Source organism: Chelonoidis abingdonii, chromosome 7 (genome assembly GCF_003597395.2).
Source record: "Chelonoidis abingdonii isolate Lonesome George chromosome 7, CheloAbing_2.0, whole genome shotgun sequence".
Taxonomy (NCBI): Eukaryota; Metazoa; Chordata; order Testudines; family Testudinidae; genus Chelonoidis; species Chelonoidis abingdonii.
In genome coordinates this window covers 42,907,717-42,934,905 of record NC_133775.1, presented here as the reverse complement: position 1 = coordinate 42,934,905, position 27,189 = coordinate 42,907,717, and the positions used below count along the sequence as shown (strand labels likewise).

The 27,189-nt window shown below is 39.7% G+C and overlaps 1 protein-coding gene across 5 annotated transcripts in view; it reads left to right on the top strand.

Annotated features, from left to right (window-relative positions):
- The window catches only part of VAV3 (vav guanine nucleotide exchange factor 3), a 259,518-nt gene that overhangs the window by 152,833 nt on the left and 79,496 nt on the right, over positions 1-27,189 (top strand). For 4 of the 5 annotated variants that reach the window (XM_032803745.2, XM_075067838.1, XM_032803748.2 and 1 more), the window contains exons 16-19: positions 6,102-6,203; positions 8,923-9,023; positions 22,631-22,653; positions 26,487-26,532. In XM_032803745.2, the coding sequence (XP_032659636.1) occupies positions 6,102-6,203; positions 8,923-9,023; positions 22,631-22,653; positions 26,487-26,532 (272 nt within the window). Of the gene's footprint in view, positions 1-6,101; positions 6,204-8,922; positions 9,024-21,243; positions 21,808-22,630; positions 22,654-26,486; positions 26,533-27,189 lie in introns of those variants that run through there. The other variant, XM_075067839.1, reaches the window with a different exon arrangement.

The window sequence follows — 27,189 nt, the reverse complement described above, 5'->3', positions numbered from 1 at the left end:
GGCTGGGTCGGCAGGGGTATATATCTGGCACCATAGCGGCGCCACTCCAGGGGGCGCCCTGCCGACCCACCGAGTGTTGCTAGGGTAAAAAGCTTCTGACGAACGTGCACGCGGCGCGCGCACACCTAACTGGAATGGATATGAGCAACACATCTCGAAGAACAACAGTTACAAAGGTGAGTAACCGTCTTTTTTTGTAGTTTAACTGTAAATAAACCTTGAAGAGACTATCAATCATATAGCTGCTTAGGGTGACATCCTGGCCCGTTTGAAATTTAATGGAGTCCTGATTTCACCCTTTGAAAACTTATTTCAGGTGGGTAAACTGGAGGAAATGTCAGCCCCAGGAAGGAAATTACCAAATAACAAATTCCTGCTCTAGAACCTGTCCCATCCCTATTCTGAGACAAATAGGATGCCGTAAAAAGTAAGGAAAAATTAGTAGAGAGGGAGAGAGAAAACGGAAGAAAAATTATCCCACTTTTCTCAAATATATCGGTATTCATCTGTTTTGGAACTACTGCTTGAAAGTATCTTCCTTCATAGGGATGCTTCTGCAGAGTAGTGAAGGTCAAGCCTGGAGAAAGTATTAAGAGATGACCAGGTTCTAGCTTTACAGTATTCCTCTCTTTTCATATATGTCTTTTTCCTCACAGGAGGCCTCTGTGCAATGTGTTGAGTGGGCTCTGATCCCTTCTTGAATCACTTAATCTCTGGCTGGATATGCTTCAGTGACACAGCACTTGATCCACTTAGCTATGGGGACTTTAGATGCTCTCAGGCTCAGGCATTATGTATGCGAGACAGGAGTAAAGATGCTGTTTTCCTTAACTAACTGATTGTACTAACATATAATTTACCTGCTCTTTTCATGTGTAGCATGTGTCATGCTTTTCCTTTTTGGTGTTATGGCCCTGGGCAAAATGAAAGAAGAGTGATTTCCTGTGTGATAGGGAAGGAGGAGTTAACCTTGGTTAAAAGTTACTTTGGCTTACAAACAGCTGCCTTGTTTTCACAGAAGATCCAATGAGGCTCATGTCTTTCAAGAACAAAGATTTCAGACACTCCTTTTGCCAAAGTGGTTGCAACTCAGAGGTACATTTTTATGTAAAGGAAATACTGTGAGAGCTTGTATTGCTGTGGGTAGCTCTGACGTAGAGAAGATAGGCCTACCTCTTGGGTTAGACAGAAGTGTTGATCTAAAGAACCTCTAATCTAGACCATTATGTGAGTTGTTAATAAACCTTGAAGAACTCACTTTCGTGAAGCTGTTTAAAGCTGAGACGTGATATGCAGTGGAAATGGAAGGATTTCAATGGCCCTAGTCCAGTCCATTCTGTAAGAAATTTAAACAAAATACTTGGTTTTCTGGAACTGATCTTTCTTCCTTGACACAAGTATTTGGAATTTAGACTTGTTTCTAGTGTATGTAGTTCAAAAAAAAAAAAAAAAAAAAAAAAAAAAGAGAGAGAGAGAGATGATATAATATTTACCAGTATGGTACTAATATGTTCATTTAATCTGTAAAATTCTTGACCTTTACACATTTGATTTTTGCTTTCTCTGCTAACATGATAGCAGAGGCAATATTTTTTCTCTTACTGAGAACTGTAAAATAGGTCTTATTCATGTTAGAATTGACATACAAAAACATTTTGGGACAATCAGTTTTTATTTTAAAAAAAATAACAATGTGTAGGTCATACGCATAAGGTTGTGAGTGCTGTTACTAGCTGGTGTGTTTTCAGCGGCTTGTATAAATTAGAGTCTTTGCAGACAGACTAAAAGGAGAGCATAGGACAATTGCATGCGTATCAGAGCAAATGGTAAAGCAGTATAATAATAGGTGACCTACTGTGTGAGTTACTGTCACGTTCTCTGTTCACCCACTATACTTGTTACTTTGAGGCTTGATTCTGCTCTGTTGAACTTAATGGGAATTTTGTCCTAGATTTCAGTGGGAAGATGATCAGGCTCTTGGGCTTATTTTGATTTGCTTTTTAACTCTTTTAGAAGTACTTTGATGAGTCTCTCTGGCCAATCTACACTTATCAGGAACGATGCTGCTGCGATCATTGCAGCGGGGGTCAATTTAGTGGGTTTAGTGAAGACCCACTAAATCGACCGCAGAGCGCTCTCCAGTCGACTCTGATACTCTACCGGAACAAGAGGAGTAAGGTAAGTCGACGGGAGAGCGTCTCCCGTCAGTGCAGCGCAGTGTAGACACTACAGTAAATTGACCTAAGCTACATTGACCCCAGCTATGTTATTCATGTAGCTGGAGTAGCGTAACTTAGATTGACTTACCCCGATAGTGTAGACAAGGCCTGAGTGTGTGAGGCTGATACTCTTGAAATACCTTCACAAACTATCCTGCTCTGAATCGAAATATTAAAGAAAAAAGTAGCTTTTTTAGGAGCATAGTGTGTACTGTAAGTTATTCTTGAGAGTTTTTAATTCTTACATTATTATTAGCATGGCCTAAAATACCCGTCAGAACTGTGTGCCTCATTGTGTTAGACCTTATACAAACACGCATTAAGACACAGTCCTTGCCCATGAAGAGTTTACAGTCTAAAATCACATTGCCCCATAGTAATTTTGATAGGATAATGATAATCTCCAAAATTAAATAATAAAATATCTGTATCTTTCTCCTCTAGGAGGATAAGATACATGACAATTGCATCACTGTATCTTGTACACATAGACAACAAGAGATATTAGTCATATGGTGGAAAACAGTGCTAAAAGTAAGGTCATTAACAAGCGTAGAAACGGACAAGTCTCATTTGCCTTTAAAATTCAGTTTCATTTTCAGCACATTCATATTCAGGAGATGCGTTAAAAGACTGACCTTTCTGACACCACTGCATCAATACTTACTACTAAAGGGCTGCTTTGAATATTTTTCATAAGTGTTCAGTCAATAGTAAAGATACTGATGTTTGGATCTTTGCTTGTGCTACACATCACTGCAGTTCATCGCTACAAAATATCTTATTCTGGGAATTGCTTATAATCTAGAAAAAGTGAAATGTCATCTTATCAGTATCTCTAGCTTTACCAGCCAATTGTATGTCTCTGATAACACCTTGGGTACTTAGGTGTTTCAAATTCTTAAATTTTCTCCCCTTCCTTTACTTGATTTTCCCCCCAATCCTAATTCTTGTGTTAGTTTAGCAAACAAAGCACCGGAGACATACATAATCCTAAAGACCTCAGTGTGAAAAGTAATTGGTTTTGTTAATAAAACATTTTAGTGAGGGTTAATTTCATTTTTCCTTTTCCACTGGTATAGATTTACACAAAGGTTATCTAGAAACAAAGTATGTTCTTAGCATATCAATGATCTTGTTTTTTTTAGCATTATATTAATCTAAATGTGATTTTTTAAAAAATGCTTGTTAGCTTTATATAGAACATAAAAATGAATAAGAATACTAATGCGGCAGCAACAAAGATAAAACTAAAAACAAAACCCTGTAGTGGAGAAAAATATACAGCGCAAACAAACTCCTTGAAATGGAAAGAGTTACAGAAGAAGAAAAACTGAACAAAATGCTAAATAAAGTTGTTCTTCAAGTGATTGTTCATGTCTATTCCAACCAGGTGTGTGTGCACCTAGTGCATGCCAGCTGGAAGATTTTTCCCTTAGCAACGTCCGTAGGGTGGTCCTGGGCGCCCCCTGGAGTGATGCCTTCATGGTGCCCAATATAGGGCCCTGCCAATCCTCCACCCCATCAGTTCCTTCTTACCATCAGTGACGGTTAGCTGGAACTTCATTCGCTCCTGCAGTAAGCGCTCTAGCAGTGTCTGATAATATATCATTTATGTAGTTTATCAGTTACTTAATAGTTGTTCCTTATAGTTATAGTTAGTTGGTTTGGGGCCCCCCAACAACGTTCCCCCTGCTGGGGTGTGCCCGGTCTCCAGGGTTTAAGCTCTGCAAGGCCTGTGGCAGATTTATGCCCAAGAGTGATCCTCACTCTTCCTCCTTGCGGTGCCTTGGTGAGAGTCCCCAGAAGGAGAAGTGCTGTATCTGCAAGGGTTTCTGTCCCAGAACCCTCAAAGACCCGGAAGAGAGTCTAAACCTTCTGTTGATGGAGGCGGCATTGAGGCTACACTCTGACCCGGGACCCACTGAACCAGCACTGACCTCATTGGTGCGCAGCGCCCCGGCACCAACAGCATGTGAAACGGCCCCAACTAAGGATTCTAAGGCTCCCTCCCCCGCTGGCACCGCCACGGCTCGGGCCATTAGAAGTCGGCCTCAGCACAGCACCGCTGTCCGTCCCTGGTGCCGGTAAAGAAGAAGAGACCAGTGAGTGGTCAGTCACCCTTCTCAAAACCTAAGGGGTCTGTGGTGTCCACGAGTGTATCAGGACGGACCGCCCCCTCCTCGCTTCCACCCAAGGTCTCATCGACTCCTGCTTCTGCCCATCTTGAAGAACAACAGTTATGAGGAAGTGAGTAACCGTTTTTTCTTCTTCGAGTGATTGTTCATGTCCATTCCAACCAGGTGTGTGTGCGCCACGTGCACTCCAGCCTGTTTCGCCTACACGGAGTGTCCTGATGGTTCTGCAGCTGGTAAGGCCGAGGAGCAGGCTGAGGCCTAAAATGCCTGCGCTGGGTAACTGGCGTGTGGAGCCCCAGCGAGCGCAGAGTAGCCCTAGAGTCCTTCAGACTGTGAAGTCTCGTATGTGTTTTTTCAGAAAAAAGAGAGGATCCCTCAAAGGGTGGTCCTTTATGGTCTGCTGGACCTTGTGGGGCAGTCCAGAGACCTGTAGCCAGGAGCCTTGCCTCATCACCACCCCTGTGGCCAGCGTGCGCAAGGCTGCATCCACCACGTCCAGAGCCGCTTGCAGAGAGGCCGGGGAAACTTAAACCCTGGAGACCGAGGCATACCCCAGGAGGGGGAACGCTGTTGGGGAGGGGAGGCCCAAACCAACTGATTGTAACTATAAGGAACAACTATTAAGTAACTGAGAAACTGTATACACTATATGCTATCAGACACTGCCAGAGTGCTTGCTGCAGGAGCGAGCAAAGTTCCAGCTAGCCGTCACCGGAGGTGTAAGAAGGAACTGAGGTGGTGGAGGGTCGGCAAGGCCCTATATTGGGCGCCATGAAGGCGCCACTCCAGAGAACGCTCAGGCTGACCCTATGGACGCTGCTAAGGGAAAAATCTTCCAGCCGGCGTGCACGCGGTGTGTGCAGACCTGGTTGAAATGGACATGAACAGCACATCTCGAAGAACAACAGTTACGAGACAGTGAGTAACCGGTTTGTTTTTTTTAAAACCCTCAACAAGGTAACAATGCAACAAAATTATAAATGCAATTTCTCTAAGCTAGTACTGCTTAAAGAGAAACAATGGGGAAGATAAACTAGCATATGATCACAACAAATCGTCTACACGTGTTTATAGATGTATTAGTTCTGTAGGTACATGTTTCTCTCAAGAAGGCTGATATTTTAACAGCATAACTAGAGGTCTTCCATTTTATTGGCTAAAGTAATGTATAGAAATATCTGTAGGCGTTAGAAAACTCATTCAAAGAACACTAGCTAAAAGAGCAGTAAATATTCTATAATTACTTTTGAAATAGCTTTAGTCATCTAATTTGTTGCTAGATAACTCTGTCCAGCATATGCTGCTCGCGTTTTCTAATGTGGTGTTTCTCAGTCTGTGCTACATGGTCTTTGCTGATGACCCACAGAACGAAACATTTTGAGACTCAAGCAGTGGAGAATTGGAAGGAGAGGCAGGTTCACGAGATGATCCTTGTCATATGAAGTGGTCCTCAGAATAGAAAGGAAAAATCAGACTATCGTTCTGATATGTGTGGCTATTTTCCCAGTTATTATGGTATCTAAGAAATGGATTATACTGTACATCTTTTGGGAACAGGCTTGGATAATAAAATATTTTGTTTCATGATGTGTGGCACAGAGTGTGTCTCTTAGAGAAATATCAATGCAAAAATAAGACTCACAGTGTGTGGATTCAGATTTCTTGTTTAGATTTGGTGCATTGTATTCCCAAATTTCTTGAATTAAAAGCGTATTATCATATAATATATTTTACTTTTCTCTAGATCCAACATAAGACCGGACAATGCAAATACAAATTTTCATGAGTTCAAAATGCACACCTTCATTCGTGTCACATCCTGCAAAGTGTGTCAAATGCTTCTGAGGTAAGTCTTATAGTGTAAAGTATTGATTTTAATTTAATTCAAGTACCTTGCTGGGAAAAAAGAGTATGGAGATGACATACATGGTGAGAGAACTGTTCAAGATAGACTATCTGTAAAAGAAACCTAACCTATGTGTTTTTGTTTTGGTATTGAAATTTTTACCAGACCTCAAATGAGAGCAGAAAGGCTATTTAAAATCTCATGCCTGCAACATTGTGACCCATAACTATCAAGCATCTTAGCACCACTCTTACCTCTTCTATTTCCTGATTCCAGCTCTTCAGTTTTATATAAGTTGTTAGTAAGGCTGTCAAACGATTAAAATATTAATCGTGATATATTGCAAGATTAAAAAAATAGTCACAATGAATTGCAGTTTTAATAACACTGTTCAACAATAATAACATGCCATTTCTTTAAATATTTTTTGAATGTTTTCTACGCTTTCAAATGTATTGATTTTAATTACAACACAGAATACAAAGTGTACAGTGCACACTGTATATTACTTTCGATTACAAATATATGAATTGTAAAAAGATAAAAATAAAACAATATAAAATGAGATCTTACATGCTGATGATGAGTTCTGCTTGATAACGATCCAGGGCAGTGCGGAATGGACACACATTCATTTTCATCATCTAAGTTAGACACCACCGACAGAAGGTTGATTTTCTCTTTTGGTGGTTTGGGTTCTGTAGTTTATGCATCAGAGTGTTGTTCTTTTAAGATTTGTGACAGCATATTCCACACCTTGTTCATCTCAGATTTTGGAAGGCACTTCAGATTCTTAAACCTTGAGTGCTTTAGCTATCTTTAGAAATTTCATATTGGTACCTTCCTTCTGTTTTGTCAAATCTGCAGTGAAAGTGTTCTTAAATTGAACAACATATAGTGGGTCGTCATCCAAGACTGCTATAACACAAAATATGGTATAATGCGGGTAAAATACAGAGAAGGGGACAAACAATTCTCCCCCCAAGGACATCAGTCACAAATTGATTTAATACATTATTTTTTTAACGAGCATCATCAGCATGGAAGTATGTCCTCCTGGAATGGTGGTCGAAGCATGTACCAATGAACTTACTTCCCTAGTGGGTCAGACTTGGAATAAAAGCCATGGGTAGGCTTGAATCTAAACCCCACTTGAAAGTCAAAGGGCTTCAAAATTGAGCTTATAATTTATGAGAGTTAGGGTACGTCTACACTTAGGGTTGCCAGCCATCCAGGTTTTACCTGGACAGTCCGGTTTTTGGCATCTGTGTGTGGGTGCCATTTAGAGCTGCAAGGTGCCCAGTTTTTTACCAGAAAGTCCGGTTGAAAAGGAGACCTGGCTGTATCCAGTCAAGTGTACTGACTGGACACCAAAAGTCCAGTTACTGTGGGGTTGGGGGAAGCGCCAGGTTATTAACCTTCACCAGCCCCAGCTCCTACCTGCATACAGGCTCCTTGTCAGGCTGCAGCAGCTCCCCTCCCAGCCCCAGAGCAGAGGGAGCCCAGATGTGGGGACAGGGCCGGCACTTCCATTTAGGTGGCCTAGGCAATCGCCTAGGGCGCCAGGATTATTGGTGGGCGGCATTTTGCCGGAGGGGGCGGCAGGCGGCTCCGGTGGAGCTGCCACAGTCGTGCCTGCAGACCTGGAGCCGCAGACCAGCGGACCCTCCGCAGGCACGACTGCGGCAGCTCCACCGGAGCCGCGGGACCAGGGTGCGGGGCGGCGAAATTGCCGTGCACCTAGGGCGCTAAAACCCCTAGTGCCGGTCCTGTGGGGGCGGGAGGGAGAAGGGAGGTGGAGACAATCCAGTGAGCAACAGGGGGAGGGGGAGAGAGGAATGAATGATGGGGGCAGGGCCTTTGGGGAAAGAGGTGGGGCAGGGGCCATGCCTCGAGGGGATCTGGTTACCAGCAATTAGAAAGGTGTACTCTATCTATACTGCAATTAAAAACCCACGGTTGGCCCCATGCTCGTGGGGCTTGGGCTAAGAGGCTGTTTAATTGTGGTGGAAATGTTCAGGCACGGGCTGGAGCTTAGGCTCTATGACCCTGCAAGGTGGGAGGCTTCCAGAGCAATTTAATACCTTTTTTGCCCAAGCCCTCTGAGCGCAAGTCAGCTGACATGGGCTGGCTGCGGGTGTCTAATTGCAATGTAGGCATTCCATTCCTCCAGGGGAGAGTGCAGGGCTCTGTGAGGTGTGCTCAGCGGCTCTTAACATTCATCAACCATCTTTCCTTATACTTTTATTTTTAATGGAAGCAGTTTATAGTCAATAATATAGGTAATAAAACTTCTATCCTGATAAAAAATTCCTCCAAAATGAATCCTGTCCTAGTATGCATGTTCATTATACATTCCTATTGACATCAAATGGAGTATGGATCAGTGATAGTATAGGGACACTGTGGTATTTATAGTTGGTACAATTTTGGCATGTACCATGCCAAACCCCATTTTGTGCCCAATTGATCTGAAGTATGTTAGTTCCCCTGGTTTACTGGTAGAATATCCGGCTCTAAATGTCTTGAAGTTCTGAAAAGAAGACTGGAGTTCTATGTTACCCATGATCTGTTGCCACTCTTCTTCAAGCTTCTATGTACAATCATTGTGCAGCACAGCAAATGACTTCTACTGCAATCTACAGTATTTTTATGCTAATTATTTAATATATGCAGATTTTTATCACTTAATATATCACTATCTAATTTTACTTTACAGAGGAACATTTTATCAAGGCTATTTATGTTCTAAGTGTGGAGCTGGGGCACACAAAGAATGTTTAGGGAGATTAGACAATTGTGGCAGAGCTAATTCAGGTGGTAAGTCATTTTTATTGTTGGAATACTGTTTTTAATTGGGACGTAAAACTTGCTAGATATAATTAAGGTTTAATTTACCTCTAATTTGTGTTTATTGTAACATGCATACTTTTGAAACTACCATTTATAAGCACAATTAGAATTGCATTTAAAATTCATAGTGACTTTTATTCTTGCTAAACTGAAATGTAAGAGAGGAAAGGAGTGAGAACTGCTGTAGGACATAGCAGTTTCCTTAGCCTGTGTTCCTGTACAGCAACAGATCGTTCTGGTTTTAATCATGAACTGCTCATAAGTAACATCTGTTATAAAGAAAATCATCCTTTGATACATCCTGCCCCCAATGTCTCCATCTCAATCTTCCTCTTTTGCTCTCAGCTCCTTGAGCTATTTGTTTGTGCTGCCTCACCTTTCTCTCCCTGTTAATTCTCTCTTCGATCTCCTTGGTTTCCATGGTTCCCACACACTCCACTCAAAATGTTCTCACTAATGTAATTGATGGCTTACTACTGTCCACATCTAAGGACTTCACTTCTGTTCTCATCCCACCTGGTGACTCCTTCCCCCTGCTTTTCTCCCCTACCTATGTCGTCTAGGCTTTCTTGATTCTCTTTCTACCTCTCTAATCATTCCTTCAATGTATCTGTCTGAGGGACTCCCTTCTTAAATAAAATATATGGAGATATACCTATTTATCTCATAGAACTGGAAGGGACCCCAAAAGGTTATTGAGTCCAGCCCCCTGCCTTCACTAGCAGGACCAAATACTGATTTTGCCCCAGATCCCTAAGTGGCCCCCTCAAAGATTGAACTCCCAACTCTGGGAGCAGGCCAATCCTCAAATCATTGAGCTATCCCCCCCAATCGAAACAAACAACATATATGATCTGTTTGCCATTAGAGATCTATACTCCCTAGGAACAGCTTTCTCTATTTCCTCTGTTCAGATCCCGCAGAGCTTCATCCTCCTCTTTCCACTTTCATCTTATCCCGGTTACATCATCCACTCTTGTGACTTACACTACTGCCTCTCTCCTGCAACTCTCAAGCTTTCCCTTCCTCTGGCCTCCTGTCTCTCTCTTTAGTACTGCATCTCTGTTTATCTGTCTGAAATCTCCTCCTGGATGGACTACTGCTAATTAAAACTTGACAGAATTTTTCAACTATTTATTTCTATAGGAACTTCACAGGTTTACAGATCCATGCCATATAAATATCAGAAACAAAACAATAATCATTACAATGGTGAGCTTTTGCTTTTAGAGAAACATGATACAATAATATAGTCATCCCTATTTAACATGGTTACCCTATTACAGAGTGAGCATCTTTACATTGCAGGAGCATGCACAGGAATAAAAATTTGGCCACTTTTTGGAGGGGTACTTTCTGTGCCCCAAATGGCTGGAGAAGCTTCCCTCCCACCTCTGTGGCTGGAGGAGCTGGTTTGCTCTGGGGCCAATGAAGCTCGCTCTCCCAGCCCTGGAGGAGTTCTGTGCCCACACTGATTGGGGGGTGGGCATGCCCCTGCTTGCTCCCCTTTCCGTATGTCCCTTCCATGACATGTCATTTCTAGTGACTTTATTAAATTGAGTGAAATCTCGGACTACACATTTAACAAACCAGGTATGAATATCAAATATCAATATTAAAAGTATTGGACAGGTGTACTAGGACTTTTTTGGTGAATATACTTTGAGTATTGAATAAATAGTAACCACATGTCTAAGGATCTTTTTGTTGTCTAGAACTGGATAGAAATGTTAATTCCTCGTCTTTCTTCCTTCTTTCTGCCTACTCAATTTCTGTCAGTAATTCTGCTACCCTCCCTGTCAACCAAGCTTGTAACTTTAGTGTCATATTTGACTCTTCCTCCATCCAGGCTCTCACCAAATACTGTCACTTTTTCTGGAAAAAAAAATCATCATGTTGGGAAATGTACATATGTTTGACAGAATTTTCCAAACATCCATAGATGGGATCATTGGGAAAAAACTGTAAAAAAATTTAACTGATAAAAATTTTGCTATATTTTGTTGGGAAATTTTTTTTCATTTGAAAATTTTCTGGCCAGTTCTTTTTCTTACCTTTCTAAATCTGTTCATTGCTCTCCAGTCGTACTGCTTAAAACCTTTTCTGTTGCTTGTCCATCTCTCACTTAGGCTGCAGTAATCTCTTCTGCTTTCTGACTTCATTACTTACAATCTATGCAAAATGTGTTTATAAAAATTATATGGTCCAAGCAGTGGAAGAGATTATTTCCTTCTATACAACCCTTCATTGGCCTTTGCTTTCAAGGCTCTGCACAAGCCTGCTTCTACCTACATCTCTGCTCTCATTTCTTCCAACTTTCCAATGCAAAAGCCTCCTTCCAAACTGCTCTCCTTTAGTTTTCTTCTTCACTGTAAACTCCAGTTCAGGAAAGCATCCCTAATCAGGAGAGCATTTATGTGGGTGCTTACATAGGATTTAGCATGTTCATGAGGGTTTTCCTGAACTCTGTGTCTTCTTACATGCTGTCCTGAGAACGGTCTCTCACTTCTTGTGTACCAAATGATCCACGTGCTTTTTCCATTGAAATCTCTCTCAGAAACATATTTCTTCCACAAAGCCTTTTAAGGATAAGCTGCCAAAGTCAGATTTTTAAATTATATCATCATTTTAGAATATATTTAAAATAATCAAATGTAACTAATTGAAACAAACAATGTATACGATCTGTTTACTATTAGAGATCTATACTCCCTGGGAACAGCTTTCTCTGCTTTCACTTTCTTCCCCACTCCCACCTTCACCTGTTATCATTTTGCTCATATTTTTATCTTAATTGGATTACAGGCACCTTAAGGGAAGGGACGTCATATTTCAATCTGTCTGAAAAGTATTATATATACACATGGTGCAATGTAAATCAACAATAATAGTCATAAATGTTCAGTTAACTCAGGTTCTCCGAATTTTCCTCAATTCTCCTGAATATACACTGAAGTAATGCTCTTCAGTTGCTGGAGGCAAAATAATCACACACATGCTACTTCATGAATTAATGAACTGAATAAATTTTCATTTTACAACATCCAGAGATACAGTATGTTCTTTTTGATTTTATTTAGCATGCTTTACCTCATTTTTTTAAACATAGAAGTACCATATGACTCTGTCATGAATCAGTGGTTGCTCAACATACTTTGATGCAACTGGATTATGTAATTATAGCATATTACTTTATTTATTTTCATTCATTCTGATTGTTTAAATTTTCTGTCCTAGTCTACTTTTCTTTCTCACCATTTGCCCTTTCCTTGCCTATATGAAGACTCTCATGTTTCTGTACTTACTATACAAACTACAAACTTTTTAAAACAAAAGTACCCCCCCACACAAAGAATCAGAAAATCTGTTTTAACACTGATCACTAAGGAGCAGGATGTGACTTCTTTACAGTCTTCTGTTTCTTCTATATCCGTTTGGGATGGGGTGACAAGAATTGAAAACAATAGTCCAGGTGAGGGTGTGTTATTAATTTATGTACTGGCATTCTAATATTTTGGTATTTTCTCTCTTCTTTTTAATATAGTTTAACATTTTGTTTTCGTTTTAGACCACTGAGCAGATGTTTTCACTGAGCTGTCTGAAATGATGCCTAGAACTTTACCTGAGTGGTTTAAGGCCTTTTATAGTGTATTCCAAGCCTGTTAGAATCATAGAATATCAGGATTGGAAGGGGCCTCAGGAGTTAGTGAAAATTCAAAAAATAAACTTCTAGAGACAGATGAAACCTTAAGAATGACAAATTTAATAAGTGTCAGATTTAGATGATACACTGATGAGGAAGATGTGACTAAAATCTAAAAATAAATTACTACTTTGTCAAGCAATGACTTATATGCAGACATATGTCAGTTCTTTAGATGTCTTGTTTCAAAGAAGGTCGATTCAATAGATTATAGAAGTTGCAATGATAAAGGTGCACTGGTAATCAGTTGAATTGCTGAATGGTGTAAAATATCCAAATTCAGCCCCGGCTTTTCTAATTGTTATTCCTGCCCCTACTTCACTGAGCATCTCTTGTGGCAGTCCTGTGGCTGTGTTCACTTTCTCCGCTATCAACTTATCCCTTCTTCCTGCAGTGCTGCTTTGTTCATGCCCAAGCAATCCTTCGTTTCTTCTGTCATTCACTTCCAATCCCCACCAGCTCTTCTCTACTCTTAACTCTCTGATCAAATCCTCCTCTCTGCCTCCCCTTTCTACTTGTATTCTGACAAATTCCTCCAGTGGGGTTGTATAGTTGTAACAAAGCACAGATTTTAGCAAATATGTATATATTTTAATTACAGGAGCATTTATAAGGGCATACTGGTTCCCAATTTAATGGCTTTTGCGAATATGCACCCAACTTTGTCAAAATCAAAAGCTTAGGGTACTCAAAATATATTATCCATGCTGCTTGTACTCACTAGCTTGAACTCTCCATCACTACATCACAGGCTGCTATTTCTTCCCTCACTCCCTTCCTTTACTGTCCTTCTTTTCACCAGCATCTAAAGTTAAGCTCTTCAAACATCTTTCCACCTCCAGTCCCTAAGCCTTTCCCTGTCACACATGCACTGCTGCTCAGAACAGGGGATAGGAGGGCCATTTCACCTTGATTTCCAGTCTGGTATTGTGGGATCTTCCTATCACCAGAGGAAGGTGATGCTATATGAATGGAGTGAAGAGTGGGATCTAGGGCAGCAGCACTCCTTGGGGGCCAGGGAGCGGGAGAGCAGGGTGGGATTCTCCCTGTGCTTTTTGAAGAAATGGGGAGAAGCTGTGCCACCTCATGTTCCCCCTTTCATTGTTCACACGTAACAGGAGTCAGCTCTGTGGGCCTTACAGTTTCTTGATGTTCCTCAGGACTACCCTAGAATGCCAATAACTGAGCTTGATTCCGTTTTAATCATCTAAATCAGGGGAAATACCCATCTGCTTTATTGCATTATCATACTTCAACCAGACCACCCCTTTGGTATATCCTTCCCATTAAAATAGGATTGAGTGTCTCAGACAATTGTTTCCAGGTTGCATAGACAATTTAATCTTTCAATGAGATAAATCCCTGAGAATAGGCAAAAGTATCAAATATTTAATAAAATAAAGTAAAATCCATGACAGCCTCTTGTTTATAGCTGTCTCCAGGTTCTCCAGAGAATAAATGTTAGAATCATCTCAGATTCAGACTAGATAAATAGGAAGAATCTTAACTAGCATTTTTACAGTGTGCTGTAGCTAGGCAGATCTGAGCACCCCAAATTTGCTACTCGAACAACTGGACCATTTCACACTGTCATCTTTTAGTAAACAAATGGTGTCAGGAGAATTGTTCTTCCACGTGAGCTCTGATTAAAATACAATTTTATCGTATTTTACTTGATAAAAGTCTATTGTCGTTTGCTCCTTACCAGACCAAACAGAAACCACAAAACAAGCTAGCTTCTGCTTGATTCCTTTTTCATTTAAATTCCTCTATTTCAGATTGTTCTGCCTGAGAAAGAGCCAAATGGACTGAGATGGAAAGGATATATAGCTTTCATATGCATGGATAGTATGTGATTACATGTTAAAAAATGTTAGAGGTGTATAAACTGTAAAAGAAAGAAGCTACTTTCTATTATAACATCTTTGTGCAAAAGTGCATGTGCTACTTGTGTAGATTTTCATATGTTGCAGCACATAATTTTTATCTCCACATGGGATTATTCATAATCAAGATGCGTTTCTGACGTGATATAAAACCAGCAGCTTTCCCTATTTACCTTTCCCTGGCTTGTTCAGTAGCTGCAGATTTGCCGGCTGTCCTCCAAAGCCACCATATTAGCAGCATTGACCAGCAAATGTTCAAGTCCCAGAACGCTCATTGGAGAGTTGCTGTTTCTTCTTTAACTTAAATAATATTGTTCAGCCTTTGTTGAACTAATGATCCATACTGAGCTTGAATAACAATCACTGTGGGATCAGGGTACTTTGGGGCAAAGTTCTGTCCTGGGCAACTGCTGGTGCTACTCCTAACACTTATCTATATACAATGTAAGATTATAGAGTCCATATGCCCTCATTGTGAGCCATAAGGAACAGATAGCCCCATTCCTCCTTTTAGAGTAGATTACTTTACATTTTCTACATTTCAAAAATAAAAGTTAAAATATTTTAAAAAGAAGACAGGTATTCCCCTATTGTATCCTCATATTTCATTGTTCATTTAGTTAGCATGTAAGCCCCAGTTGCTCTGCTATATAACTGAAGATTAAGCTATTCCCACTTAGACTCTTCTTAGACTTTAAGGCCAGGAGAGACCATTGTGATCATCTAGTCTGACCTCTTGCACATTGCAGGCCTCAGAATCTCACCCACCCGCTCCTGTAATAAACCTGTAATCTCTGGCTGAGTCACTGAAATCCTCAAATCATGATATAAGGAATCTAAGTTACAGAGAATCCACCATTTACTCTAATTTAAACCAGCAAGTGACCCATTCCCCATGTTACAGAGGAAAGTGAAAACCTCCCAGGGTTTCTGCCAATCTGACCTGAGGGAAAATAACTTCCCAACCCCAAATATGGCAGTCAGTGAGCCCTTGAGCATGTTGGTGAAACACATTAGCCAAACACCCAGGAAAGAGTTCACTGTAGTAACTCAGAGCCCTCCCCATCTAGTGTCCCATTTCTGGTCATTGGAGATATTTGCTACTAGCAGTCACAAATGGGCTACATGCTATTGTAGGCAATCTCATCATACTATCCCCTGCCAAAAAGATGAGTCTTCAAAGGTGTTTTAGAAGTTGAATAGTAAGTCAGAGAATCCAATTTGTTAGGAAGAATAAAATCCAAATCTCTATATAATTATCAAGTTCAGTCTTTGAAACCAATTAGGTTTTTTGCCCCCATTACTTCCCTTGGGAGGCTATTCCAGAACTTCGCTCCATTGATAGCTAGAAACCTTCATCTAATTTCAAGCCTAAACTTGTTGATGGCCAGTTTCTATCCATGTGTTCCTGTGCCAACATTGGCCCTTAACTTAAATAACTCCTCTCCCTCCTTAGTGTTTATCCTTCTAATGTATTATACAGAGCAGTCATATCTCTCTCTAGTTTTCGTTTGCTTAGGCCAAACAAAGCCAAGCTTCTTAAGTCTCCTCTTCTAGGGTAGGTTCCCTGATCTCCTAGAATTCCTCCTCTACCTTAGTGGGTCCTGCGCTTATTGGTGGATTTGCTCACCTCAGTGATCTTCCCCTCTTGTGGAACCCACAGTCTGGGTCAGCTCCTCCTGTGTCTGATCAGGAGTTGGGAGGTTTGGGGGGAGAACCCGGGCCCACCCTCTACTCCGGGTTCCAGCCCAGGGCCCTGTAGATCGCAGCTGTCTATAGTGCCTCCTGTAACAGCTGCATGATAGCTACAACTCCCTGGGCTACTTACCCATGGCCTCCTCCAAACACCTTCTTTATCCTCACCACAGGACCTTCCTCCTGGTGTCTGAAATACGCTTGTCCTCCCAATCCTCAGCAGTACACTCTCTCACTCAGCTCCTTGCTCCCAGCTCCTCACACGTGCTCCTCCTCCTGGCTTCCTCTCTGTCTGACTGGAGTGAGCTCCTTTTAAAACCCAAGTGCCCTGATTAGCTTGCCTTTATTGGCCTGCAGGTGTTCTAATTAAAGTAGCTATCTCCACTGCTTTCTGGAAAGATCTAATTGGCCCAGCGTGCCTGATTAACCCTGAGCAACTGCCATTTGGTTACCAGGGTCCTAGGGATTTGTTTAGCCTGGGGCAAACATACCTGTTTCTCAGTACTTTACTGTAGCCATCTGGTCTTGCCCCATCACACTGCTTATAGCAAAACTTCTTATTTGCACTGTTAAATTTCATCCCATTTCTATTATCCAGTTTTTCAGCATCTTGTATAAAATTCAAGTCTGCCTCCATATTGGCAATACCTCCCAACTTTGTGTCATCTGCAAGTCCTGCTTGGGCTCGAGCTTGGGCTCTGAAACTCAGCCCGGGGGAGTGTCTGTGTGTGTGTGTGTAGGGGCGCTTAGCCTGAGCGAGAATGTCCATACTGATATTTTTAGCCTTGTAGCACACGTTCCATGAGCCCAAGTCAGTTGACCCAGGCTTTGAGACTCGCTGCTTGGGGCGTGGTTTTTTTTTTTTTTTTTTTTTTTTTTTTTTTTTGTGTGTGTGCAGTGTGGACATACCCTCAATGGCTACACTCTCCTGTTTGTAACCAGTCCATATTTAAATTAAAATTTTCTTTTGTAAAAATTCTGCTGGTGGACGTTGTGACCCTATTTTATATAGCAGCAGTGTAGGAACTAGTTTGTCTTGCTTTGTTGCGGGTTTGGATGCTTTACAAAAATAGTGATATGTAGAGATTATGAAAATGCAGTGCTAAAAAGATGAGTATTCAAAGATATTTTAGAAGTTGAATAATAAGTCACAGAATCCAATTTGTTAGGAAGAATAAAATCCAAATCTCTATAAAATCAAATGGTACTGTCCTTACTCGAGAAATTCTCCAAAGGCCTTCTGAACAAGAGTGGAGGTTATGAATCCCATAATATGGACCAATAATTTTTCCTGATATGAAGAATCATGCTTGTTACGAGTTCTGCATACTGTGTAGGTTGCAAAATATTTTAACCTTAGCATGCTGCCTCACTGAAGGCAGGTGAAGTTTTCTCAGTGCTAGACTAAAATGTCTACAGATCATTGTTCCTTTGAGGAGTCTAGAGCACAATTCTGTGCAAACTGTGAGTACTTAAGGGAAGTAGAAGAAGATCCACAAATTATTAACTGCAATTATCCTGGAGAAATGTGATAAAAAGAATGTGGAAGCGTGTCAAGATCTTCGTCAAAAGATATTGATGATATCCTGAAGAAAAGGGAGTACTTGTGGCATCTTAGAGACTAACAAATTCATTTGAGCATAAGCTTGCATGGGCTAAAACCTACTTCATTAGATGCATGCACTGGAAAATACAGTAGGAAGATATATATACACAGAGGACATGAAAAAATTAGTGTTCCCATACTAACTGTAATGAGGGTAATCGGTTAAGGTGGGCTATTATCAGCAGGAGAATAAAAACCTCTGTAGTGATAATCAGGATGGCCCATTTCCAACAGTTGACAAGAAGGCATGAGTAAGAGTAGGGAAAAAATAGCATGGGGAAATAGGTTTTACTTTGTGTAATGATACATCCACTCCCAGTCTTTATTCAAGCCTGGTTTAATGGTGTCAAGTTTGCAAATTAATTCCAATTCTGTAGTTTCTTGTTGGAGTCTGTTTTTGAAGTTTTTTTGTTGGAGTATTGTGACTTTGAGGTCTGTAATTGAGTGACCAGAGCGGTTGAAGTGTTCTCTAACTGGTTTTTGAATGCTATAATTTTTGATGTCTGATTTGTGTCCATTTATTCTTTTGCATAGAGACTATCCGGTTTGGCCAATATACATGGCAGAGGGACACATGATGACATATATCACACTGGTAGATGTGCAGGTGAACGAGCCTCTGATAGTGCGGCTGATGTGATTAGGTCCTATGATGGTGTCCCCGAATAGATATGTGGATAAAGTTGGAAATGGGCTTTGTTGCAAGAATAGGTTCCTAGGTTAGAGTGTTTGTTGGGTAGTGCGTGGTTGCTGGTGAGTATTTGCTTCAGGTTGGGGGATATCTGTAAGCAAGGACTGGCCTGTCTCCCAGGATCTGTGAAAGTGAGGGATCATCCTTCAGGATAGGTTGTAGATCCTTGGTGATGCACTGGAGAGGTTTTAGTTGGGGGCTGTAGGTGATGGCTAGTGGTGTTCTATTCCTTTCTTTGTTGGGCCTGTCCTGTACTAGGTGACTTCTGGGTACTTTTCTGGCTCTGTCATTCTGTTTCTTCACTTCAGCAGGTGGGTATTGTAGTTGATAGAGATCTTGTAGATGTTTGTCTCTGTCTGAGGGATTGGAGCGGTTGTATCTTAGAGCTTGGCTGTAGACAATGGATTGTGTGGTGTTGTCTGGATGAAAGCTGGAGGCTACCACTCTGAAACCTGTCACCATGCAAGGTGATAGCTGGACATTTTTCCTGAAATTGTAATATGAGTTCATAGTCTGATTACTGTGAACTTCCAAGATAAAGCTGAAAGACAACTGTGAGTCTAAGATGATAAACTATGGAAATACTAAGAATGGAAATGAAAATGTTAGAGCCAAAAAAAAGAGAACTTTTGCGTAATAGGTAGGGCATTGTAGGACATGAGTATGAATAATTCTGTGCAGATGAAGCAAGGAATCTGCTCTTGAACTCCTAATCAGAAAGCCATGGGGAACTGATTCACATAAGGATCTGATGCAAAGTTTCCTGGATATACGGAGAGTGAAATTGAATAGACCTAAGGTTTTTCCTACCTTAAAGTAGTAATGATTTCACTTTGTTGGAGACTATAGATTTTGCTTCAGCAGTTTTCTTCTCACCATAATGAATGAGATTTGTGTGTATATGCTGCAGATAAACAAGGCTTTTTTGGCAATATCGATATTAGGTGGTTAGTTTCACTGCGGTCTGTAAACATGTCGAAGGGGCTTCTTGAGTTAAATTTCACATATAACATTCAGTGTATGCCAGTGTTGGCAAAGTTTTAACGTCTAATTCAGACATGCAGTAAATAGATGAAATACCGTCAACTTCAGTGAAGTTGCATTTGCTTATGCTGAGTTTGAATTTGGCCCTCAGTCTTTAACAACAAAATCTCTGCTGGCTTGAGGTAGTGGAGCAGTATAGTATTTACTTTGAACCTAAATATCAGGAATGTGACCTATTACCATAAATACTTCTCTCAGTAAAACTCATAGGTACGTATCAGGGACAGTTATAGCCTTTCTATGTTACTGGTTTTTTGCATCTCTCTGAATCCCAAATATTAGAAGTTAATCGTTCAACTTCTCTTTCTATATCAAATCACAACACTGGGATACTGAACTCACTTTATCCTAGTGAACTTTGAAACTCACTCCAAGATTAGTGTTTATGGTATTCATAAAAAAGCAGCAATAAGCCACAGCCGCTATTAAGACAAGGTGCTTTCTTCACTCAAAAGCAAAACAGTTCACAGGACTTTCATCTGTCATCCATAAAATCAAAGTCTCCTCCTATAAACTCTCCCACACCAGGACAGAAAGGCACCTTGTACGCTCTAATATTTGAGACATATGGGATCTGAAAATAAAACACTAACAGAACTGATGATTGGAAATGAACTTTTATAACGATTCCATTTTCGTGGTACTTAGTTCAGTTTTGAAGTCATTTATAATGCCAAGGTAGTGATACTATACAGGAGTAAAAGCCAAAAATGTAATTGCATTCTTACCCTCCTGCCCTTACCATAGGTTGGCATTTTCAAAGGAGTCCAAGTGAGTTAAGTGCCTAAATCCTATTGAATTTCAGCGAGATTTGAATACTTAACTCCCTTGGGCTCCTTTGAAAATCTAAGCCTTAATAATCTCTTCAAAACTATTAATTTGCTTCTCCCTCTCTCCCTGCTCTTTTGCTACACAAAGGTGAATGAATATTTTTGGAAAGGCTGAAAAAAAATCTTTACAACCTTTTTAAAAAAAATTCTCTTAGTGTGACAAAGAGTTTTCCCTGGCATTCCATCGATGAGGGGAAAATTATACTGCTCCTACTTGGTAGCATTCTGTCCTTCCAGTCTCCTGCTGAGATTTCTTGGTTCATATTCTTATTGTCTGTTTATCTTTAAATAAAATGTTAGTAACCAAGAGATTTTTTCCATATAATAAGAACCATCTTGGATGCATTTTTTAGCTTTAGCAAATCAAAATATTTAGATTTAGAGCTTCATATCTGGCTCATTCAATTTATGGTCCTTGGTAAGCAATGTGTGTTTTGCCATTGGGATGCTCTCCTGAGGACACTCAGAACCATAAACCACTGTGTTCCATAAGTGAGGGAAACTAGAATGTTTTTTTGCTCCCTTTCTGTTTTGCAAAGTCCAGTGTCTTTGCCTCAAAAGCCAGAAGACTTCATGGGGGTGTTGACTCTGTTCCCCCTTTGTTGCTAGTTAGCTTGATTGTTTGATTATAGCTCATCTTAATTAATTAGCCTCTTAGAGTTGATATGGCTACTTCCACCTTTTCATGGTCTGTATCTCCTTACTATGTGTTCCATTCTATGCATCTGAAGAAATGGACTGTAGCCCATGAAAGCTTATGCTCAGATAAATGTGTTAGACTCTGAGGTTCCACAAGTACTTCTGTTCTTTTTTTTTTGATTGCTTTGTTTATCCTATATGCAAATGTATTATCCTCTACCTGTAATCAAGCCAGTCAGACAGATAAATCCACATTCTACATCCACAGTCTAGGGCAGGTTTGATTTATGCACTATTTCTAAAATACATTTTAAGAACATATTGCCAGGTCATATACATAATTCTTTATACACAACCCGTACATAGATCATGCAGTAATATCTGCGACCAACATATCACCAGTTTTTATGACATCTTACTCAGTACACTTTTATAGTACAATAATAGTACATACAATCAGTTGAATCAATTGCTTATTATTTGGGGTTCAGACCCCCCCCCCCCAAGGTATCTGGACCCTGATTGTCACACCGGTATTTGAAAAAGTTTGGAAATTGTCTATGGTTGTAAACTAAACACTGGACATGTGCAATACATCATTTTCCTTACCAGACATCAGGCGTGGACCTGGAGAATGCCACACAGAAATAAACACAAGTGTGTGATAAGGCAGTAAAATAAAATCTAGGGTGCAGTGATGTGTTTATTAGAAAGTATGCTGATCAGATCACACACTCCATAATCTCCTCCCCATTCCCCAAACCCTTGCTGGGTTAATAGAAATGTGTGGTGCTCTGTATGCACAAAGCTTTAACACACTGCTGCAGCCATTCTGATAACCCACAAGAGTACCTTTCTTTATCCTTTTCTCATGCTGCTTTTTTTTTTTTCCACTAAAAGAAAACAAGAAAATTCATTGCAAAAAACCCCCTCCTACAGTATGTTAGTGCAGTGCTGTTTGAGAATTTAAGTACATGAATCTCAGGAAACTTCAAAGCTAAGGTTCTCACCACAACCAGTAGGCAAAACATTGAACTGATTATACAGCAATATAGAATATTATTAGGTGCAAAGGGATTAGAGGAAGTTTAAATTACAGTTGCAATAGGAATCTTAACTATAGAATTTCCCAGAAGGTATATGTGGTTGCATAGTGTTTTTGAAACTCGGCAGAACCATTTCTAAAGATTTAAATGATTTGATTGTTTGGCATACAACTGTTGGAAAGTTCAGCATAACTCAGAAACAGGCCATTTATAGCGTTGGTTCAGTGTTGCCTGACAAGAGCCAATCAGCTCTAAGAACACAGTTTGCAAAACAATAACTGTCTTAGCCCCAGGGCTGTCAGACCATATTACAGGTATCAGTTAGTAAAACAAAGCAGTAGTGTGTTCTCGTGCAGCGCAGCACAGACAGAGATTACTATATAAAAGAACAAATTGACAGGCACTGATAATGCCCATTTTTACTTTTGTTTCAGAACACGGAACCCTGAAACATGAGGTAAGGATTCATTTTCAATTTTTATGCGATATTTATATTGTTGATAGCTTACAAATTGCTCATTTAGTGCATATGGCTGTGCCAGTGCAATAAATAATGTATTTTTCTGCAGCTAACTTGTATTTATTTAGAGTTATGCAAACTCTGGCAGTAGAAGTGACTACATGAACTAACAGTTAGATATATCTGTATTAAATTGCAGGGGATTAACCTAATTTTCATTGAGATTTTCAGTGTTTAGGATACTGGGAAGAATGTAGGTTTTCTTAAATTATAGGGAGAAAAGTAAAACAATGTTGTTAATTTAACTCAGAATATCAGTGATCACAGTTCTCCAACGCTTCTAGGCCAAATTTAGCAACAGAGATAAAACTACCCTCAGGTAAATTTCAGCAAATTCTGCAATAATAATATACTACTATGGACTAATAAATCTGCAATTCTTCAGCCTACAGTAAGCTGCAAAATTTGCAGTGGAATACTGACTTTTTACATAACCCTATTTTTTCTTAGTGTCACTCAGCAACTATGGCATTTGCTTAATCCTGACAGGACAGTAAAATGAACTACTAATGTCCAGAGAAGTTAGTCAGTACGCATGATGGTGTCATGACAAAGCTCTAAAAATATTGCAAATCACAGTGAAGTATCTCGCTGCATATTGCTGCTGTCTTTCCATTATGGACAGGAAGAAGTAAAAGTCCTACTTCCCACTAACTTTGACAAAATACAGACTGTTTTAAACACAGGACACTACATTGTGTTTCCAGCATCCATTTTAGATCAGTGGATGTAAATGCATTCTGTAAGCAGGCATTACGATTATGAGCACCATATACATTTGTATAATGATGATAATTTTACCTGTTCAGGTTTGTGATTGTCTCTACTTGCATGCTGTCCTGCCATGACTCAGGTTGGCAATGCAAATCAAAAGAAAACAATTACTATTATAAAAATGTAATGACAGATTAATGCTGACTGCTAATAAATGTTACATAATTAAGACTGTACATTCTCAGTCAGCTCCTAGGATAGTGCATATTTTTAGCTAGTTTCCACTGTCAAATTGCTATTTGGAAGTTCATGTGGTAAGAGACCTGTTTAAATTTCCTTAAAACCTATCAGAGGAATTAATAGAACTCCACTGACAATTGGTTTTGTTTTACACCACTTACTTGAACAGAAGTGTTATATACAGGTCTGTCATCTTTAGTAATGTTAATGTTGTATAATCTAGTGGCTAAATGAATTGTAAAAGGAAATCTAGGACTGAAAATATAAGCCCTCTGTACTGGGCAGGTAACAGGTTTTATTACTCCCTTGACTTGTGGAGAATTTCATGGAGGATATCATTTCTGTCACATATAGCTTAGAAAATCTAGCGCTTTGGATAATTAAAGTGTAATGTTAGGGGCCCCGGATGGTTGAGGTGACTGGTAAATAGATACGGAATCTTTCACCTGTGTGGCTCCATTAAATGTTAAGATCTGGCACAGATCACCTTGTGATAACTGTTCAGTGGCCTATGTGTAATGAGATGGTGAATTCAGTTCAGCTCAACCCCTGGTGGGCAGGTGTCCATATCATAAAACAACTCTTATAGTTGACATTAGTTTGCCCTATTTTGATCGGTTTATGGGATGGGGAGGGATTTAATGGGTATAGAACCCCTCAGTTTTCCTTGAGGGGATCACACTTTATAAAGATTAAAAAACACTGACAGAACTCTGAGGGGAGGAGGGAGGAGTGGCTGGCATGTGTTTATACATGTTTTATGGTTAAGTAGAAGACTTCAGTTGCCAGTTCTATGAACTCACTTTAAAATGTCTGTTGCATGTGCTCATTTTAATAGAATCCCCACCAGCAGCTTGCTTACCTTACCTTCTGCCATGTGCTGTTTGTTTGTTTTACATTTTAAATCTCTCTGTAAACTGTTAAACATGAACATCTTAAACATCTAAAACTATGGCATGGTTTGTTTGCGTACAAGTCTGTTGATCATTACACATGGCATACAGTATTGAAGAATCTATTAACAGATTGCTTATGGTATGTTATGGACAAGGTTGCCAGAAATGAGTAAAACTACCAGTGATGAACATATGTGGCTGGATGAGGAGATAAATATCCTAATTCTATTTTATTCCTCCTCTTTGCATGCCTCTTCCTCTAACTTGATTCTTGAGATTTTTGTAAGAAAAAATTCCTTCTCCTGATGAGGTTTTTGTACCTTAATTTTATGTAGAATGTAAAATTGGAGCCTTATTCTCATTTGTGCCATGGCTCCTTTAAATGGTTCTGGCAGTATAAAGGGGCCTTAAATGTATTTAATATGTCTTTAAAGTCCCTTTATGCTGTCAGAGTGGTATAAAGGGGACTTAGTGTAAATGAAGATCAAGTTTTTAAGAAAAGATGGATTTATGTTACAGAAAATGTGAAGATCTACGGAAAATAATGATAATATAAGATGAAGCATTCAGTACGTTTTCACACCCTCCCAACATTTTTCTTCCTTGGATATTGTTTATGCCCTCTTCTTTCCTTTAGTATATGTAATTTTATTGTTACATTGATAAATTATCACAATTTCTTTTTCCAGTTAAGCCATGGAAACATTTTGCAACCCACTACAATAGCTTTCCCAGCTTTCCCCTCACCTCAAGCTTATGGCTCCTTTCCTCTCTGTGTCAGTGTGAATAAACAATACAGTCTTAATTTTAAAAAAAAACACTTTGATTGCACCCTTTGTTTTTGCTCTGCTTGGCTTGAGTGAAACATTGTGATTTGTATGAGCCCTCATGCAAGCTACTAATTAAAACAAGTAGCAGGAGGAGATGACTAACTTACAGATATACCTTATTATGCACTGAAGTTCCTCAGGGCTTATTTAAAGGCAGAGGTCTGTGCAATTGGTACAAATCAGCACTTGCCAAATAATAAACCATCATATTTGTACAGTGTACTTGGGATTTCATATAGCTCCAATTTGCCTAAACTAAACTTAAAGAAAATAGAACAAAAGTTTGTTACTTCCTGTTTTTAAAAACAGTAAATACTCATTTGAGAGATGGGACAGGCATTGTTAACTATAAGGAGCTTTAGTACAAAGCAAGAACAGTGTAAGTCTCCCACGCTATTGAAATTGCAACTTAATTCACATGCATTCTTGCTGCTGTTCTAGTCCTGGATCTTCCCTGAGGCAGACAGTGCCAAACTGTGTGGTGTATTTTTCCGCTATAAAATAGGTTGAGTTATTACAATCATTTTCACATGTGATCTCAGCGGAGTTTGAACCCAGATGTCAAGAGGTGACAGGCTAACACATGAACCTTGTTGTGTCACTTGCACCCCAACAATAAATATTAATGCATGATATTTCTGTATTAACCCCACTATTTGATGGAAGAGAACTTTTTAAAAATTAGCTTTGCCTGATAGACTACAAACACTAGTTTAGTTGAGAGTTACAAACAACTTGGAAGTGGAAGTTGTTCGTAACTCTGAACAAAATGTTATAGTTGTTTTTTCAAAGGTTTACAACTGAACATTTACTTAATACAACTTTGAAAGTTTACTATGCAGAAGAAAAATGCTGCATTCACTTAATTTTTTTTTAGTAGTTACGTTTAACACAGCACTGTACTGAATCCCCTCCCACCCCCCGCCCTTTTTGTCTCTGCTGCTCCCTGTTTGTATATTTCTGATTCCAAATGAGGTATGTGGTTGACTGGTCAGTTCGCAACTTTGATGTTTTTAACTCTAAGGTTCTACAGTACTTAGAAATGAAAACTGGTTTATACATGTCTTTGACTTGTATTTTTGCTTTGCAGAAAAGAACTAATGGAATTCGAAGAAACTCCAGACAGATGGACTCAGGTTTGTTTTATATCTACTATTAATTACCCTTTTGAATTAAAAAGGCAAAAGAAAGCTTCAACTATAACATCATGCTGTATCATGATCAACATTACACTGCATGCAGTGTTGAGAACAGACTGCATATTTTTCTGTTGGGAGCCTAAAGTCTTGCAGATCTAAATCAATGGCTTGGCTGTGTTTTCATAGGTATGATCATATGACTGACTGAACTCCAGGTTTTTTTACATGCATGTTTATAAGCAGTGCTTGTTCAGCTTTGTTTGCACATTGAAAAGCCTCTGGGCTTTTGGTTAGCAGTTTCTCCACCCTTGTGTACTTTGCTGTTAAAAACAGGCAGCTGCGTATAAACCTTAGTTTCTGATCCTGCAAAGTTCTCGATGCTTTCAACCTGCCTTGGGATTTACCTGTGCCTTGCTGGACTGGACTTTAGCTGCTCTCCAAAAAAGCCATAAATAGTCTGTAATTTTATATACACCTTCGTAAAGGCTGTATTTTTCACTATAGTCTGTTATATGTTGTTATAGAATCATGGACACTGGCTCTTAAGAAAATTAAGGGTTTAATTACAAACTGTACTAAATGGGTGAGCATCTCCTCTGGAGACCAATTATTTGTCTGAATAGAATATTCAATAGATTTATGTAACACTGAAAT